The 16685-nt window shown below is 36.8% G+C and overlaps 2 protein-coding genes across 4 annotated transcripts in view; one reads left to right on the top strand and one right to left on the bottom strand.

Moving 5' to 3' along the window:
- LOC138305893 (putative uncharacterized protein DDB_G0277255) lies at positions 1 to 7584 on the bottom strand. Of its 2 annotated transcripts, none has more exons than XM_069246168.1 (5): positions 7423 to 7584; positions 5808 to 5867; positions 3643 to 3795; positions 2004 to 2656; positions 1 to 1798 (listed from the first exon to the last, which is right to left on the bottom strand). In XM_069246168.1, exons 1-5 carry the CDS (start codon positions 7493 to 7495, stop codon positions 1436 to 1438), a joined length of 1302 nt encoding a protein of 433 aa, XP_069102269.1. In that variant the 5' UTR covers positions 7496 to 7584; the 3' UTR covers positions 1 to 1435. The 2 variants fall into 2 exon arrangements, with proteins under 2 accessions (XP_069102269.1, XP_069102268.1); XM_069246167.1 differs by having other exon boundaries at positions 2 to 1798; positions 3634 to 3795.
- The window catches only part of LOC138305894 (ferrochelatase, mitochondrial-like), a 23829-nt gene continuing 14667 nt past the window's right edge, over positions 7524 to 16685 (top strand). The window contains exons 1-4 of one of the 2 annotated variants that reach the window (XM_069246169.1): positions 7524 to 7675; positions 9694 to 9784; positions 14496 to 14615; positions 15380 to 15528. In XM_069246169.1, the coding sequence (XP_069102270.1) occupies positions 7642 to 7675; positions 9694 to 9784; positions 14496 to 14615; positions 15380 to 15528 (394 nt within the window). In that variant the 5' untranslated portion in view covers positions 7524 to 7641. The other variant, XM_069246170.1, reaches the window with a different exon arrangement.

Raw genomic sequence — 16685 nt, forward strand, 5'->3', positions numbered from 1 at the left:
TCGAGGATGGGTTACTTATCACGTGACACTTAGGTTATCAATTTAACAACAAGCCTTGTGATAGTAACCCATGTAGTATCGAGAATGGGTTATTTATCACGTGACACTTAGGTTATCAATTTAACAACAAGCCTTGTGATAGTAACCCATGTAGTATCGAACTGGCCATACGCTATTCCGTATACAGTACATGTACTATACTATTCCAAAGTAAGCAATTTTTTACCAATTAAAAATGATTTTATAACACATTTTATACATCATTACATCTACATCATTTCCCCGATGATCTCTGTCACACATTATATACATCGTTACATCTCCATCATTTCCCCGATGATCTCTGTCACACATTCTATACATCGTTACATCTCCATCATTTCCCTGATGATCTCCGTCACACATTCTATACATCATTACATCTCCATCATTTCCCCGATGATCTCTGTCAGACATTCTATACACCGTTACATCTCCATCATTTCCCCGATGATCTCCGTCACACATTCTATACATCATTACATCTCCATCATCTCCCCGATGATCTCCGTCACACATTCTATACATCATTACATCTCCATCATTTCCCCGATGATCTCCGTCATACATTCTATACATCATTACATCTCAATCATTTCCCCGATGATCTCCGTCATACATTCTATACATAGTTACATCTCCATCATTTCCACGATGATCTCCGTCACACATTCTATACATCATTACATCTCCATCATTTCCCCGATGATCTCTGTCATACATTCTATACATCATTACATCTCCATCATTTCCCCGATGATCTCTGTCATATATTCTATACATCATTACATCTCCATCATTTCCCCGATGATCTCTGTCAGACATTCTATACATCATTACATCTCAATCATTTCCCCGATGATCTCTGTCATATATTCTATACATATTACATCTCCATCATTTACCCGATGATCTCCGTCACACATTCTATACATCATTACATCTCAATCATTTCCCCGATGATCTCTGTCATACATTCTATACATAGTCACATCTCAATCATTTCCCCGATGATCTCTGTCATACATTCTATACATCATTACATCTCCATTATTTCCTCGATGATCTCCGTAACACATTCTATACATCATTACATCTCAATCATTTCCCCGATGATCTCTGTCATACATTCTATACATCATTACATCTCCATCATTTCCCCGATGATCTCTGTCATACATTCTATACATCATTACATCTCAATCATTTCCCCGATGATCTCTGTCATACATTCTATACATAGTTACATCTCAATCATTTCCCCGATGATCTCTGTCATACATTCTATACATCATTACATCTCCATTATTTCCCCGATGATCTCCGTCATACATTTTATACATCATTACATCTCCATCATTTTCCCGATGATCTCTGTCATACATTCTATACATCATTACATCTCCATTATTTCCCCGATGATCTCCGTCATACATTCTATTTCCTCCGGAGAGGCGTCATACTTCTCGACCGTGCCGTCCTCGTTGATGATCACCCCTGGTAGGTACGTGTTGATGTTTTCCTTGACCATGCGGCCCGGGTTGAGGTATTTATCCAGACATTTCATTATACATGGGAACACCACCAGCAGACAGGGACATCCGGTGCCAAAGGCTACGATACAGGACTTGGGGTCCCGTAGGAAGCAGAACGCTATGGCTGTGAACATGAGCACCGTGAGAAGCGTAGAGCCGGTAAAGATTAGGATGTTCTTCACCTGGGCATTCTTACCACTGGCACGATCAGCATCCGTTATCACCTGAACAAAAGAGGAAACTGCGACTACAGGAAAAATGGAAATTTGATTTGAAATAAAGGATCCAAAAATGTAATAATTTATTTTGAAATTAATCTCAAAATATAATTACAGGCGAGTTGTCCTATCTTCTGAATCATTTTTTTTTTTGTGTTTAAAGTTTATAGGTCATATTTCAAATACATTATATATATATAAGACGGTCTACCTGAAAGCCGTCGGTTTCTTTACTGGACGAAGTGTTGACTGCCGGCGTCGTGTGTTTGTTAGCCCAACCTTCATTGGCTATGCTGTTTATATCCAGACCAACCTGTCGTTTGTGTCGACGACGGCGATTGGTTATTAACGTGTTCCATAGATCAGTGTTGAGAGATGTGACGTTTGTTTGGTAGCCTTGACTTATCACCGAAAGCAACATTGACATACTTTTATTGGAGTTGGCCTCATGTGTGGAATTAGAAATGGAACTAGGCGTCAATGTTTCTTTTGTTATGTTATTGGCCTCAATTGTGGAATTAGAAATGGAACTAGGCGTCGATGTTTCTTTTGTAACGTTGTTGGCCTCAATTGTGGAATTAGAAATGGAACTAGGCGTCGATGTTTCTTTTGTAACGTTGTTGACGTCAATTGTGGAATTAGATATGGAACTAGGCGTCGATGTTTCTTTTGTAACGTTGTTGGCGTCAATTGTGGAATTAGAAATGGAACTAGGCGTCGATGTTTCTTTTGTAACGTTGTTGGCGTCAATTGTGGAATTAGAAATGGAACTAGGCGTCGATGTTTCTTTTGTAACGTTGTTGGCGTCAATTGTGGAATTAGAAATGGGACTAGGTGTCGATGTTTCATTTCCATTTCCATTTTCTGAAATATATTAAACATCAGGGTGTAAGTGATGTTGTTAAACAGTGATTTTAGGTACATTTGGGGCCGAATAAAGGCCCCTTTCCCTAGGGAAATTATGTTTTTTTTCTCAATTATATTTAAATATTTTTCTAAACATAGAAAACTCTCCGAATGAGAACCAGATAAATAGGCGGAGTTTATTACCATGGTAGCCCTGCAGGTAGGGCGTTAGATTTGTACCTGCTGCCCCTATTGCATGGTCGTAAAAGGCGACTAAATTTAGGATCTTATCTTTTCTCTTCTCTCTAACTGACTATATCTTTCCTAATGCCTCCATTGGCACCACCTCACTTTTAGCCTCGAGTTGAGCATTCGCCCATGTGGGGAAGGCTCTGGGTTCTGTCCCCTGGCCGAGACACACCAAAGTCTATAAAAGTGGTAGTTTCTGCTTAGCGCTCAGCATACAGGGAGTGGGACGACTGGTTCGCCCGTTGTCAGTATAATGTGACCGGGTGGGGTGTGTTGCTTGGTGTCTTTGGCGGTATGCTTCAGTGATATAGCACTATAAAAAGGGCAATAGTTCCACTATACAAGAAGACACAACATAAATATACCGTAGTCTCCCAAAACACTCACCTCGCACTACATACACGCAACACACCGCATACATGGGAGGCCGTCCTTACATGACCATAGCTGTTAATAGGACGTTGATTAATAAAACAAACAAACAAACAAAATTACCATGGTAGCAGTACTTTTAGACTCCGAATGAGAACCAGATTAATGGGCGGAGTTTATTACCATGGTAACAGTACTTTTAGACCCCGAATGAGAACCAGATTAATGGGCGGAGTTTATTACCATGCTAACAGTACTTTTAGACCCCGGCAATGAGAACCAGATTAATGGGCGGAGTTTATTACAATGGTAACAGTACCTTTAGACCCCGGCTATGAGAGCCAGATGCAATGTAAATATGCGGAGTTTATTACCATGGTTACCGTAAGTCTTGTCCTCGCGTCTTGACGTTAGATAACTGAACACTTCCGGTGGTATGTAGAAATCAGCAGCCGGATCTTTTCCTATCCGTATCACGTGACGTTTGGCTCCAGCGACCACTTCCACTGTGGGAATGACCTCTTGCTCTTTAAACTCTTTGAAACAAAGAGGGAATTCACTGATATCATGTACTAATACGTAAACAACAAGTCGAGTCGGGTAATGTCTTGAAATTCTCTAAATCTAGCATTTGGCTCCTTTTAACGATTTTCCACAGTCATAGCAACAATTATAATTCAAAATGATTGTAGAATCAATGTCAGTTGTGACGGATAGCAGTGTTACAACCCTTGCACCAAAACATTAGCCTGGATATTTCGGCCCTTTGGGTCTATTGAAATTCTCAAAGTCCAGCATTGTATTCCCTTTAATGATAGTTCATACCCATCACAACCTTTATAATTGAAAATTGATAAAGAAATCAATGTCAGTTGCTACAGATACCAGTTTTTCAAAACTTACACCGAAACCTTAACCTTGGATTCCCAACGCTGGAACGCCGATACCGATACCAGAGTGATTCCATAAGCCCCTATTTCCTCGAGAGACGAGCTAACAAAAGCCATAAAGCCAGACATTGCAAAAAGTATCCTTTGGATCAAGCGAATAAATAAGCCATGTCTAATTTTGCAGATTTGTGGGACGCGGTGGCTCGATGTCTCGACATATTATACCACAGGTCCATTATATTACCTCTGGGTCGCGAGTTCGAATCCCATGTGGAGCATTTGCGACTTACTGACCACTGGTTGGTTGTTTTTCTCCGGCTACTCCGGCTCCCCCCTCCTATAAACCTGGCACGTCCTTGAATGACCCTGACTGTTAATAGGGCGTTAAACAAACAAACCCAAACCCACTTGTCTGCAGGGTTTACGTTTAAACCGCTCCCATACATAAAGTTCTTCGGAATAGAAAATGAAAAAGACCTCACCTTTTCCCGAAAGTACATTCCAATTACATAAAAGGACTCCATGTTATCTAATTAGGACCCCATTTATGGAACATCCAGCGTTATCTAAGAAGGACCCCATTTATGGAACATCCAGCACAAATCATGGTCTATATGTCTTTACTGATGCACAGGAAAAGATCAAACCTGCGAAAACGGGCGCTCAAAAGAACCATCTAGCGTTTGGAAACAATGCTTTAAAAATAGGACTGCACACTGCTATTTCGCTCGTCCAACTACAGTTCATCGTAGAGTTTGCTTTCTTGGGTACTTTGCACAAATAGTTGTACAGAGACTAGTGTTAACGAACTATAGAGCTGCCAATAAATAGCAAACTAGTTAATACAAAGCGTTTTGGTGAAAAGGCTTGTATTTTGATAATAACCGGCCGTCGATATTATTGGTACACTCAGTATACCTGTAGTATCTATACACTATTCCGACCTGGTAGTCACAACTTTTTAACAGCACTTACACAATCTGTCTTTACTGAAAATTACCATATCTTCTCCGATAGGCCGAAATAACCAGCTTAAGGTTTTGGCGCAAGTTTTGTAATGAGTTTTAGTTTAAATATATTTTTTGTCAAAACAAAAGAAAACAGGATCAGGCAAAAGTTATTACACCTTATAGAAACCTTCTCCTAACATACAATGACGAGACAATAGACAATAAACCTAGACAACATTAATAACATTAAATACAAAATTTACATTTTTATAAAATTAAAATCTTCTGCATGACTTTATAAGTTGTGATGGGTTTGTACAATCACTGAAAGGGGTGGGGGTGGGGGTGGAACTGCTAAACATTTTGAGAATATTCCAGGAGGTGCAAGGGGCTGAAAAGTTAAGTTATGTAATGCCATTGCTAAATTTTATAATACTGGTATATATACAAGGAACTTGAATTAAATGAACAAAATTACAGAGGCGAGCTTTGCTGTTCTCAAACAGCTCTTGTTACTCTCCGAAAACCTGGGACAAACATTAACATTCGCGATCGGCAGCCCGAAAACAATAAAACTTTACCTTCGGCAGCCCGAAAACAATGTTCAAATACATACAAACGTGTACAAACATACCTTCGATCGGCAGTCACAAAAGTACGTGTACCTTCGGTAGCCCGAAAACAATATTCAAATATAAATGTGCATACCTTCGGCAACGAACGTCTCCTGGTGGGAAATTTCTATGGAGATCGATTTGCTGTCGGCAACTAAACGAAGAAAAAGACAGTATACTAAGGACTTAATTGAATGGTTTTCTTTTATGTTATGAAGATAACTATAAAAAGCCGTTCATGTCAGAAACGAGATAATTTTAATGTTAAAGCGTTTAACACACTTATTTTTTTAAAATGCAGTTTAATTAAATGTTGTTGTTATTTTTTTTTTTTTTTTACATGAACAGCCTTTCATACAATATAGAGTGGATTTTACATAAATCTTATTTATAACTCAATATATGTACTAATATAAATGTAGATAATTTCTCCAAATTTCAAATTATTGCCGGACCATCTTTTTCTATGAAATCGTCTCGCCGCTATATCAGTCAATCAGAAGTGACATTACATATTTACAAAGGCGCCTTGTTTGTTTGTTTGTTTGATTAATTAACGTCCTATTAACAGCTATGGTCATGTAAGGACGGCCTCCCATGTATGTGGTGTGTTGCGTGTATGCTGTGCGAGGTGCGTGTTTTGGGAGACTGCGGTATATTAATGTTGTGTCTTCTTGTATAGTGGAACTGTTGCCCTTTTTATAGTGCTATATCACTGAAGCATGCCGCCGAAGACACCAAGCAACACACCCCACCCGGTCACATTATACTGACAAGGCGCCTGTATTACATCTTAGGTGTTCTTGAACGTACATGTAACTTAATTGCTAGAAAGTGTCTATCACGGTATTCGTCTTAACCTTAAATATTGTCATTCGTAAATAGTTGTGTTGTTTGTCAATTTTCGCAAAATACGCAAAACAATGTACATTTCAATTTGGTAAGTCCACATGTAGGATTCAGTACATAACGTTAATCCTGTCACCAAATTACCATGTCATTTAATCATGTTTACTTGTTTACATGTACGTAAAAATTATTGGAAAAAAAATCAAAAAGATTTAAATGGGCAAAGAAATCAACACACGGGTCCCCCATTTTTCTGCCTGATTTAGAAAGAGCAACATTTCCCCTATTATTATATTTAAAAAAGATACTGTATATACGCATAATATTTTCAAAAGTTGAAAACCAGAACTTTTTCCAAAGGGGTTAAAATCTGACAAAAATGGTTGAAAAATAAAGTTGTTTTTCGTAGCTCAAAGATAACGGATAGGGGTTGCATATGTTGTTATTGTGAAAAAAATAGATCTAGATATTTTTCTACTGTATAACGTCAGAGTATTTAAATCTCTGATAACGTTAAGCTTAAGTCTCATTAGTGCTACTGTACTGTACTGAAGTAGGCCATTGCATTCAGCAAACAACCTCATTAAAAATTTATGGATTTCATTTTATCGTTTAAAAAACGGCAAAAATCCCATAAATTCAAATAATTTGTCATGAAAAATATAATTAACATGTATCTAAGTCATATCAAATCAACTGGACTCTCGTGCTTCAAGGTAGGCCTAAGGCCTGCGATTAAATGCGGACTTGTGCAAGTCGAAACTATGTTAGCAGACAGCTGAAACACGAGTTACATCCCTTAGGCTACCGAGTTTGAGATGTACACTAGGCCTAGTACAAGTAATAGCAACTCATATTACCTGTGATGGATAATAAAACCAGGTATATAACGGAATTCCATAGAGGTTCATAAAGATACATCTCATTTACCATCAATAACGTTTGATCATTCTTTTTACAACGGATAGGAGCTGTTCTGTCAAAGTTGACAGACGACGAGTTTACTCCATCTTGGGCCTGTAGGTGGCGCTAATCAAGATTATTTCGGAACTCTCTTCACCGACTTCCGAAAAGATAAAATGGCTCGACACATGTTGAGGAAGCTCTCAGCCGGTAATTGATGTTTTGCTTGCTATGTGGATGTCAGGTTGCTTTTGAAGTTTAAAATGATTATTGAAGTAATTCGTTTGGTGATAGATTTCTGCATCAAATATGATCACGGCAATAATACAGTTTATTTTGCATTCATATGTCGTCTGTATTGGTTGCATAAGGTTTGACCTGCACTGAGTCTGAAACACGTTTTGTTTACAAATGTCTCATCAACATTTCAATGTATTTCTTCGTTGTTCGGTGGGGCATATGTTGCGTAAAGATAACAAGAGATATTATTATTTTGAAGCTGACGTTAGATCGCTGTATTTTTATGTTTATTTTACTATTTAGTTTACAACGTACTATCTGCGTGTCGTCGACTCGTGTATTGACAGCACGACACTTGTGTAACATTTTACATATACGTGGTTACTCATGTGTAAAGCTTATAGTCTTAACCGGATATTGGCCTATACGTCACTAATAACAGTTCAATAGATTTAAAGATTCATATTGTATGTATCTATCTGCGGGCTACAATATACATGTAGCTATTTTTTTCATCTGTTGGTTCACAAGGGTGAAATTAAGTTCAAGTTGATTATTATTATTACTGACATTGGTTTTTTTTATAATATGACTGAAGACAAGGCCTTAAAGGGCACAGCCAGATGTTTCAGTAACCATTAATTATGCAATGTCAAAAAGTGCATATTATGGAAATAACAGAGCCGAATTTTCTGTTTATATTTTATTCATTTATTCACAAGTTCTATCCTTGTCCCCAAACCTCCACTTGAGAAGGAAACCCCCTTTAGAGAAGGAAGAAATTTTATTTCCATAACAGATATTCCATTTTTGTTCAGCTGATTATATTGGAAGATGGTCTAAATCACTTGAGATAGCACTGAGCTTCTACTGGATGAAGATTACATTTGTCAGATCAATTATATAATGAGCTTACTTCAAAGCATCATTTCTTTGGCGATTCCCCATGATTGAAATTCCCCTCTCCATATGTATAAAATATGGAAGCAGCAAACTGAAGCTGTCAGTATGTAGGATTGGATTTTGAAGATTGTTTTTTTTTCTTATTATTTGTATGCATGTGTTACTGTAGAAGTACGTTCTTCACACTTTGTGCCAAGGGGCACGAAGGGCCGCACCGGACCCTTATCAGAACTATATCTTCCTATGGAATCTAAAGTCTATATACACAGGTTAGACACATGTACTCTCGTGTATGGGCTGGGGAATAGTCCTGCATTTGAGTAATCATTTACATTAATGTATATATAGTTACCCAAAAGGAGGATTCTGTTAAATGAAAACATGTAAAGTTGTTTTAAACATTTTATCAGAAAGGGACTGTCATTCAAATGCAGAACATGATATTATATTATATGACCTTATATTAGGACTCCATATCATAACCGTAAAAGGAACTGTAATAGCAGATATTATTTTGAGTCCATTGTAGAAGTACATAATGTGTTCCTGTACCCTATACTGATTTCCCATATGCCAGAGCTTTGCAGTCGGTCTATTATACTACATTTGTACATGTATTCTATACTGATTCCCTGTATGCAGGAGTGTGCCCCATCTGATACATGCCATAGCTTTGCAGTCAGTCTATAATTCTACACATAGGGAATCCAAGATGGTGGTGGTGGTTGAAAACACATTTTGAACTTCTTAAGTTCTACCTGTGCAATTTAGCTGAAACTTGCACGAAATGATCCAAATATGGTTCTGACGAAGTGTTGTTATTTTTTGGGTCGATCCGAAATCCAAGATGGCCACCACAGTCACCATCTTGAAAACACATTTTGATTTTCTTCTCAAGTTCTGCTAGTGTGATACATAAGCTGAAACTTGCCTGAAATGATCCTGAAATAGTCCTGACAAAGGGTTGTTATTTCTCGGGTCGATCAGAAATCCAAGATGACTGCCACAGCCACCATCTTGAAAACACATTTTGAACTTCCTCTCAAGTTTTGTTTTCCAATCTATCTTTTCTATTTTTACCATAGATCTACTGAACATCCATTGTAGCCGTTTGGCTGTGTGTCTACCTAGCAGCTCCAGCCACAACACACAATGTCGTCAGGCCAGTACTTCACAGTAAGCTGGAGTTTCTACAGATTTTATGATTAAAGGCTTTAAGTACTACTGTTCGTATTGGACATAATAATTAAATTTTACAGGAGAATTGAAATTAATAAGGAGGGGGCACTTAATAGAACCAAAAGTGGACTAGCCTATAATATTATGGGGGTGGATAGCCTTTACATTTATTGGGGGATAGTCTATACAATTATTGGGAGATAGTCTATATAATTATTGGGGGATATAGTCTATATAATTATTGGGGGATAGTCTATACAATTATTGGGGGGATAGTCTATATATTAATTGGGGGGATAGTCAATATAATTATTGGGGATAGTCTATATAATTATTGGGGGATAGTCTATATATTAATTGGGGGGATAGTCGATATAATTATTGGGGGATAGTCTATACAATTATTTGGGGGATAGTCTATACATATTATTATTGGGGGATAGTCTATATAATTATTGGGGGATAGTCTATATAATTATTGGGGGATAGTCTATATAATTATTGGGGGATAGTCTATATAATTATTGGGGGATAGTCTATATATTTATTGGGGGATAGTCTATATAATTATTGGGGGATAGTCTATATAATTATTGGGGGATAGTCTATATAATTATTGGGGGGATAGTCTATATAATTATTGGGGGGATAGTCTATACAATTATTGGGGGGATAGTCTATATATTTATTGGGGGGATAGTCTATATAATTATTGGGGGATAGTCTATATAATTATTGGGGGATAGTCTATATAATTATTGGGGGATAGTCTATACAATTATTGGGGGATATAGTCTATATATTTATTGGGGGGATAGTCTATATATTAATTGGGGGGATAGTCTATACAATTATTGGGGGGATAGTCTATATATTAATTGGGGGGATAGTCTATACAATTATTGGGGGATAGTCTATATATTAATTGGGAGGATAGTCTATATAATTATTGGGGGATAGTCTATATAATTATTGGGGGATAGTCTATATAATTATTGGGGGGATAGTCTATACAATTATTGGGGGGATAGTCTATATAATTATTGGGGGATAGTCTATACAATTATTGGGGGATAGTCTATATATTTATTGGGAGGATAGTCTATACAATTATTGGGGGATAGTCTATATAATTATTGGGGGGATAGTCTATATAATTATTGGGGGATAGTCTATACAATTATTGGGGGATAGTCTATATAATTATTGGGGGATAGTCTATATAATTATTGGGGGATAGTCTATATAATTATTGGGGGATAGTCTATATAATTATTGGGGGATAGTCTATACAATTATTGGGGGGATAGTCTATAAATTATTGGGGGATAGTCTATACAATTATTGGGGGATAGTCTATATATCTTATTATTTGGGGGATAGTCCTATATAATTATTGGGGGATAGTCTATATAATTATTGGGGGATAGTCTATATAATTATTGGGGGATAGTCTATATAATTATTGGGGGATAGTCTATATAATTATTGGGGGATAGTCTATATAATTATTGGGGGATAGTCTATATAATTATTGGGGGATAGTCTATATAATTATTGGGGGATAGTCTATATAATTATTGGGGGATAGTCTATATAATTATTGGGGGATAGTCTATATAATTATTGGGGGATAGTCTATATAATTATTGGGGGATAGTCTATACAATTATTGGGGGATAGTCTATATAATTATTGGGGGATAGTCTATATAATTATTGGGGGATAGTCTATATAATTATTGGGGGATAGTCTATATAATTATTGGGGGATAGTCTATATAATTATTGGGGGATAGTCTATATAATTATTGGGGGATAGTCTATATAATTATTGGGGGATAGTCTATATAATTATTGGGGGATAGTCTATATAATTATTGGGGATAGTCTATATAATTATTGGGGGATAGTCTATATAATTATTGGGGGATAGTCTATATAATTATTGGGGGATAGTCTATATAATTATTGGGGGGATAGTCTATATAATTATTGGGGGATAGTCTATATAATTATTGGGGGGATAGTCTATATAATTATTGGGGATAGTCTATATAATTATTGGGGGATAGTCTATAATTATTGGGGGATAGTCTATATAATATTATTGGGGATAGTCTATATAATTATTGGGGATAGTCTATATAATTATTGGGGGGATAGTCTATATAATTATTGGGGATAGTCTATATAATTATTGGGGATAGTCTATATAATTATTGGGGGGATAGTCTATACAATTATTGGGGGATAGTCTATATAATTATTGGGGGGATAGTCTATATAATTATTGGGGGATAGTCTATATAATTATTGGGGGATAGTCTATATAATTATTGGGGGATAGTCATATAATTATTGGGGGATAGTCTATATAATTATTGGGGGGATAGTCTATATAATTATTGGGGGATATAGTCTATATAATTATTGGGGGATAGTCTATATAATTATTGGGGGATATAGTCTATATAATTATTGGGGGATATAGTCTATATAATTATTGGGGGATATAGTCTATATAATTATTGGGGGATAGTCTATATAATTATTGGGGGATATAGTCTATATAATTATTGGGGGATATAGTCTATATAATTATTGGGGGATATAGTCTATATAATTATTGGGGGAATAGTCAATATAATTATTGGGGGATATAGTCAATATAATTATTGGGGGATATAGTCTATATAATTATTGGGGGATATAGTCTATATAATTATTGGGGGATATAGTAGTCTATATAATTATTGGGGGATAGTCTATATAATTATTGAGGGATAGTCTATATAATTATTGAGGGATAGTCTATATAATTATTGAGGGATAGTCTATATAATTATTGGAGGATAGTCTATATAGTTATTGGGGGATAGTCTATATAATTATTGGGGGGATAGTCTATACAATTATTGGGGGATAGTCTATATAATTATTGGGGGATAGTCTATATAATTATTGGGGGATAGTCTATATAATTATTGGGGGGATATTCTATATAATTATTGGGGGGATAGTCTATATAATTATTGGGGGATATAGTCTATATAATTATTGCGGGGATATAGTCTATATAATTATTGGGGGGATAGTCAATATAATTATTGGGGGATAGTCTATATAATTATTGGGGGATAGTCTATATAATTATTGGGGGATAGTCTATATAATTATTGGGGGATAGTCTATATAATTATTGGGGGATAGTCTATACAATTATTGGGGGATATAGTCTATATAATTATTGGGGGATAGTCTATATAATTATTGAGGGATAGTCTATATAATTATTGAGGGATAGTCTATATAATTATTGAGGGATAGTCTATATAATTATTGAGAGGATAGTCTATATAATTATTGGAGGATAGTCTATATAATTATTGGGGGATAGTCTATATATTAATTGGGGGGATAGTCTATATAATTATTGGGGGATAGTCTATATAATTATTGGGGGATAGTCTATATAATTATTGGGGGATAGTCTATATAATTATTGGGGGATAGTCTATATAATTATTGGGGGATAGTCTATATAATTATTGGGGGATAGTCTATATAATTATTGGGGGATAGTCTATATAATTATTGGGGGATAGTCTATATAATTATTGGGGGATATAGTCTATATAATTATTGGGGGGATAGTCTATATAATTATTGGGGGATAGTCTATATAATTATTGGGGGATAGTCTATATAATTATTGGGGGATAGTCTATATAATTATTGGGGGATAGTCTATATAATTATTGGGGGATAGTCTATATAATTATTGGGGGATAGTCTATACAATTATTGGGGGATAGTCTATATAATTATTGGGGGATAGTCTATATAATTATTTGGGGATAGTCTATATAATTATTGGGGGATAGTCTATATAATTATTGGGGGATAGTCTATATAATTATTGGGGGATAGTCTATACAATTATTGGGGGATAGTCTATATAATTATTGGGGGATAGTCTATATTAATTATTGGGGGATAGTCTATATAATTATTGGGGGATAGTCTATATAATTATTGGGGGATAGTCTATATAATTATTGGGGGATAGTCTATATAATTATTGGGGGATAGTCTCTATATAATTATTGGGGGGATAGTCTATATAATTATTGGGGGATAGTCTATATAATTATTGGGGGATAGTCTATATAATTATTGGGGGATAGTCTATATAATTATTGGGGGATAGTCTATATATAATTATTGGGGGATAGTCTATAAATTATTGGGGGATAGTCTATACAATTATTGGGGGATAGTCTATATAATTATTGGGGGATAGTCTATATAATTATTGGGGGGATAGTCTATATAATTATTGGGGGATAGTCTATATAATTATTGGGGGATAGTCTATATAATTATTGGGGGATAGTCTAATATATTTATTGGGGGATAGTCTATATAATTATTGGGGGATAGTCTATATAATTATTGGGGGATAGTCTATACAATTATTGGGGGATAGTCTATATAATTATTGGGGGATAGTCTATATAATTATTGGGGGATAGTCTATATAATTATTGAGGGATAGTCTATATAATTATTGAGGGATAGTCTATATAATTATTGGGGGGATAGTCTACATAATTATTGGCTTTGTTTTGTATTAGTGAATGTTATTGACTTGTATATTATATCATATTTATTACACCCCAATTGTCTTGTGTGTTTTTCCACAGGAAGCCAAAGACAGGCATATTGATGTTAAACATGGGTGGACCGGAGAAGCTGGCCGATGTGGAGGGCTTTCTAACAAACCTTTTTCTAGATCGCGATCTGATGATGCTACCGGCTCAGAAGTAAGTAGTTGCCGATGTGGAGGGCTTTCTAACAAACCTTTTTCTTGATGGCGATCTGATGATGCTACCGGCTCAGAAGTTAGTTGGTAATACTCCTCTATATTGGTGTAACCTCCCGGTAACAGCCAGAATCTTTTAAGGATGTGTCAGGTTGTTGATGGAGGAAAGCCAAAGTACTTGGAGAAAATCCACTGACCACTTCTCACTCAATCTTGTAACAACCGACATGACATCCCAGGAAGACTACTTTGTTTAAAGCAGAAAAAATTAAAAGCCATATGAAAAAAAATATCTTGCACGGGTACATCGTCGTGAATATGTTTTATGGTCCATTTTTCCATGACTGTTGAGAAAAAATCCTAATGAATGGCTGAATACAAAATACAACAGACATGAAGTATCCCAGATCTTAATATTCCTGTGGAGCGATAGCATTTTGCTGTGAATGAAATTTTACAAACAATTTATATTTTACATGCAAATTATTAAGTTATATATTTCAGCCCAGTACATTAATTATGAACCATATGAGTTATCTCCCCTTCAATTATTAATATCAAATTTTAAACTTGTAGTCTTTAATATGAGTTTGAACACCAATTAAAAGGGGGTCAAACTTATACTATATATATGAACTAGTATATCTATCACATAATTTGTGTGGTATCCAGTGAATGTAATATAATTCATACTGTAATATATAATATACATGGAATATTTTAATAAATTAAATGTAATCATTTATAACATAAATTATATTTCAGTGTACTAGCCCCCCGCATTGCTAAACGACGAACACCAAAAATTCAGGAACAATACAAGGAGATAGGAGGAGGCTCTCCAATCAAACGCTGGACAGAGACCCAAGGGAAGGGAATGGTGGAATTATTGGACCATATCTCACCTGAGACAGGTGAGTACTGAGACATCATGGGAAGGGTGGAGATACTGGACCATATCTCACCTGAGACAGGTGAGTACTGAGACATCAGGGGAAGGGTGGAGATACTGGACCATATCTCACCTGAGACAGGTGAGTACTGAGACATCAGGGGAAGGGTGGAGATACTGGACCATATCTCACCTGAGACAGGTGAGTACTGAGACATCAGGGGAAGGGTGGAGATACTGGACTACATCTCACCTGAGACAGGTGAGTACTGAGACATCAGGGGAAGGGTGGAGATACTGGACCATATCTCACCTGAGACAGGTGAGTACTGAGACATCAGGGGAAGGATGGCGATACTGGACTACATCTCACCTGAGACAGGTGAGTACTGAGACATCAGGGGAAGGGTGGAGATACTGGACCATATCTCACCTGAGACAGGTGAGTACTGAGACATCAGGGGAAGGGTGGAGATACTGGACCATATCTCACCTGAGACAGGTGAGTACTGAGACATCAGGGGAAGGATGGAGATACAGGACCACATCACACCTGAGACAGGTGAGTACTGAGACATCAGGGGAAGGGTGGAGATACTGGACATATCTCACCTGAGACAGGTGAGTACTGAGACATCAGGGGAAGGGTGGAGATACTGGACTATATCTCACCTGAGACAGGTGAGTACTGAGACATCAGGGGAAGGGTGGAGATACTGGACCATATCTCACCTGAGACAGGTGAGTACTGAGACATCAGGGGAAGGTTGGAGATACTGGACCACATCTCACCTGAGACAGGTGAGTACTGAGACATCAGGGAAGGTGGAGATACTGGACCATATCTCACCTGAGACAGGTGAGTACTGAGACATCAGGGGAAGGGTGGAGATAGTGGACCATATCTCACCTGAGACAGGTGAGTACTGAGACATCAGGGAATGGTGGAAATATTGGACCATATCTCACCTGAGACAGGTGAGTACTGAGACATCAGGGAATGGTGGAAATATTGGACCATATCTCACCTGAGACAGGTGAGTACTGAGACATCAGGGGAAGGGTGGAGATACTGGACCACATCTCACCTGAGACAGGTGAGTACTGAGACATCAGGGGAATGGATGGGATACTGGACAATCTCACCTGAGCAGGTGAGATGAGACATGGGAAGGTGGA

This window comes from Argopecten irradians, chromosome 13 (genome assembly GCF_041381155.1).
Source record: "Argopecten irradians isolate NY chromosome 13, Ai_NY, whole genome shotgun sequence".
In the NCBI taxonomy this organism is placed as follows: domain Eukaryota; kingdom Metazoa; phylum Mollusca; class Bivalvia; order Pectinida; family Pectinidae; genus Argopecten; species Argopecten irradians.

Coding starts and splice junctions, on each gene's coding strand:
- LOC138305893 (XM_069246167.1), bottom strand. CDS start 7,495: ATGGTAAATGAGATGTATCTTTATGAACCTCTATGGAATTCCGTTATA. Junction 2,657..3,633: donor CAAGACTTACGGTAACCATG/GTAATAAACTCC, acceptor AATATATTTCAG/AAAATGGAAATGGAAATGAA. Junction 1,799..2,003: donor AAGAAACCGACGGCTTTCAG/GTAGACCGTCTT, acceptor TCTTTTGTTCAG/GTGATAACGGATGCTGATCG.